Source organism: Sinocyclocheilus anshuiensis, unplaced genomic scaffold (genome assembly GCF_001515605.1).
Source record: "Sinocyclocheilus anshuiensis isolate Anshui unplaced genomic scaffold, SAMN03320099.WGS_v1.1 scaffold261, whole genome shotgun sequence".
Taxonomy (NCBI): Eukaryota; Metazoa; Chordata; class Actinopteri; order Cypriniformes; family Cyprinidae; genus Sinocyclocheilus; species Sinocyclocheilus anshuiensis.
Window position 1 is genome coordinate 1270663 of NW_015536515.1, and position 3286 is coordinate 1273948.

General features: G+C 39.0%; 1 protein-coding gene across 4 annotated transcripts in view; it reads left to right on the forward strand.

Annotated features, from left to right (window-relative positions):
- The window catches only part of cdc42bpaa (CDC42 binding protein kinase alpha (DMPK-like) a), a 77504-nt gene that overhangs the window by 53079 nt on the left and 21139 nt on the right, over positions 1-3286 (forward strand). For all 4 annotated transcript variants that reach the window (XM_016491940.1, XM_016491966.1, XM_016491948.1 and 1 more), the window contains exon 17: positions 238-362. In XM_016491940.1, the coding sequence (XP_016347426.1) occupies positions 238-362 (125 nt within the window). The remainder of the gene's footprint in view (positions 1-237; positions 363-3286) is intronic.

A 3286-nucleotide genomic window follows, 5' to 3' on the forward strand; every position in this document is an offset into this window, starting at 1 on the left:
TTTTAAAAAACGAAATATCTCCCTTTGGAGTGGACTTTGAGATTTGTAACTTTCTAGATCTTTTTTATGCCCAAACATACACACTGACTAAAATTTAAAAAGTGAAAAAGCATAATAGGACCCTTTAGATCAATTTAATGCATCCTTACTGAATAGAAGTGTTAATCAAGTAGTGATCAATTAAGTAGTGATCAGTAGTGTATATATTCAATAACATATTTTTTTGTATGTGTGTAGATGATGTCGTCGTTTGAGAAGTTGAGCTGCAGTCACAAACAGCTGGAGGAGGAGATGAGAGAACTGGCTGATAAGAAAGAGAGTGTGACCCACTGGGAGGCCCAGATCACAGAAATCATTCAGTGGTGAGAAATGCACACACACACTATTACCTTGCTGTTCACTCTCATGTCTAAAACTGGAATCGGCTCTCTTAGACTATGATCTGTCCTGTGACACATAGGTTTGGCTCAACTCTGCTTAGATTGAGAGAAAACCAGGGCTTAAATTGGGCCGGGGCCGTCCGGGGCTGAGCCCCGGCACATACGCTTCATTAACGGCAGACAAGTAACATGATTAAAACATCAGTAACCAAAAATAACTATGTAAACACCAAAACGTATTATTCTGATTTTATTACATTTAGAGTAAGTGGCGAATAGTGTATATAGCAACTGTATATAATGCATCTATTGACAGTATAAGGTTACGCTGCTGAGGCGAGGCTCACGCAGCCTCTCCAGGAGAAATCAAAACGTGCAACACTAAGAAACTCATCATCCTGTGGTAAAAATTCAAAATGGAAAGTTTTTATATTTAAAATACAGTTAGTTAGGCAACATCACACAATGTTTTCACCATTACGACTGTTTAATAGTTCTATAAACAGTTCAGTAAGCAAATACAATAATATTAGGTCACTTACATTGTAGCCGGAACCACAGCGCATCTTACAGCAACCAGCCGATTCATTGCTGATTGATTCCGTGTTTTGAATGAATCGGTTGAGTCAAAAGTTTCATTAGCCCATACATAAACATCTGATGAATCTGCCGTTTGAACGAATCGTTTGAATGAACGACTCAATGAGTCACTACTGTCATTGTATTTATTAAAACGCTTAAATTAAACGCTCACTACTGGCACCTACTGGCGTTTTAATTTAGCTGAAAAGTATCATTTCCGCCATCATTTCTTGTTTGTATATAGCTCCGGAGGTTGACGTCACGCACTCTAAACTCCACCATTTTGGCCGGCAATCAGGAGAGCGCTAGAGCATTGGTATCGACAGTTGTACAACAATAATTTAAAACCAGACTATTTAGACCTTACAAACCTTACTATTTCAACATGGTGAACAGCTGCTGTGCGCCAGGATGCCAGAACAGGCAGGGGAAAGCTAGGGTTGCCAACTGTCCCGTATTAGCCGGGACGTCACGTATATTGGGCTTAATTTATGTGTCCCGTACGTGACCTCCCTTGGCCCGTTTCTTGCCCCCTCACACAGTATTCGTTAAGTAAATAAGAAAATAGTAACCAAAAATAACTATGTAAACACCAAAATGCAAGTATTATTCTGATTTTATTACATTTAGAGTAAGTGGCGAATAGTGGATATAGCTACTGTATATAATGCATCTATTGACGGAATAAGGTTGCGCTGCTGAGGCGAGGCTCACGCAGCCTCTCCAGGAGAAATCAAAACATGCAACACTAAGAAACTCCGCATCCTGAGGTAAACATTCAAAATGGAAAGTTTTTATATTTAAAATGCAGTTAGTTAGGCAACATCACACAACGTTTTCACCATTACGACTGTTTAATAGTTCTATAAACAGTTCAGTAAGCAAATACAATAATATTAGGTCACTTACATTGTAGCCGGAACCACAGCGCATCTTACAGCAACCAGCCGATTCATTGCTGATTGATTCCGTGTTTTGAATGAATCGGTTGAGTCAAAAGTTTCATTAGCCCATACATAAACATCTGATGAATCTGCCGTTTGAACGAATCGTTTGAATGAACGACTCAATGAGTCACTACTGTCATTGTATTTATTAAAACGCTTAAATTAAACGCTCACTACTGGCACCTACTGGCGTTTTAATTTAGCTGAAAAGTATCATTTCCGCCATCATTTCTTGTTTGTATATAGCTCCGGAGGTTGACGTCACGCACTCTAAACTCCACCATTTTGGCAGGCAATCAGGAGAGCGCTAGAGCATTGGTATCGACAGTTGTACAACAATAATTTAAAACCAGACTATTTAGACCTTACAAACCTTACTATTTCAACATGGTGAACAGCTGCTGTGCGCCAGGATGCCAGAACAGGCAGGGGAAAGCTAGGGTTGCCAACTGTCCCGTATTAGCCGGGACGTCACGTATATTGGGCTTAATTTATGTGTCCCGTACGTGACCTCCCTTGGCCCGTTTCTTGCCCCCTCACACAGTATTCGTTAAGTAAATCAGAAAATCCTGAACATAACTGTTTGAGGAAGGCTGCAGAATCCTCTGCCGGCTGGTCTCTCCCGCTTCACAATTAAGTGTATACATACATACATACGCGATTGTCCCATAAAGCAAAAGGGAAATCATTTTATCGTATTCCTAAGGATCCCGATAGACGACTAAAATGGTTCACTGCAATAAAACATGCTAACCAACACAACATTTGGGGTTAAACGGATAAGATTTCATGACATTTATGATGTCTACTGTACTCATTGCAGGTCAGGAAATCTATCCGTTCCTTTATTGATAGGCTACACGATAAAAGCACCACGGGGGCATTACAGGGATCTGTTATGCTTAATCTATTAAGTTTTGCTATGTACAGGTCTATGTCTTTTGAATTAGAGAATTTGAAATGAAAGTATTAATGAGATTAGTGGGAAAATGCACTCTATAAAGGTAAAAAAATGCCCTTGGATAAAATATAAAAAACACGCAGATTTATGTCACAGCTGATAGAAAACTGATGAGAATATTGCTTCAAAATAATTACTGTATTGACCCGAATATAAGACGATGTTTTTTTTCTTGGAAATACATCTGAAAAAACGCGGTCGTCTTATATTCAGAGTCTAGACTTTGACATGTCAATAATACACCCACAACAATAGGTGGCACCAAATACGCATAAAATGAGTGTGCCATGAAATGCGTAAATGCTTGTTGTAAAGATCGAGACCAAACTCCCTTTGTGATTTTAAAACGTAAGACAGTACCCAGATTTGAAGACTACAGTAAGATTTAACTTCTACTGTTAATAAGATTTTGGTAG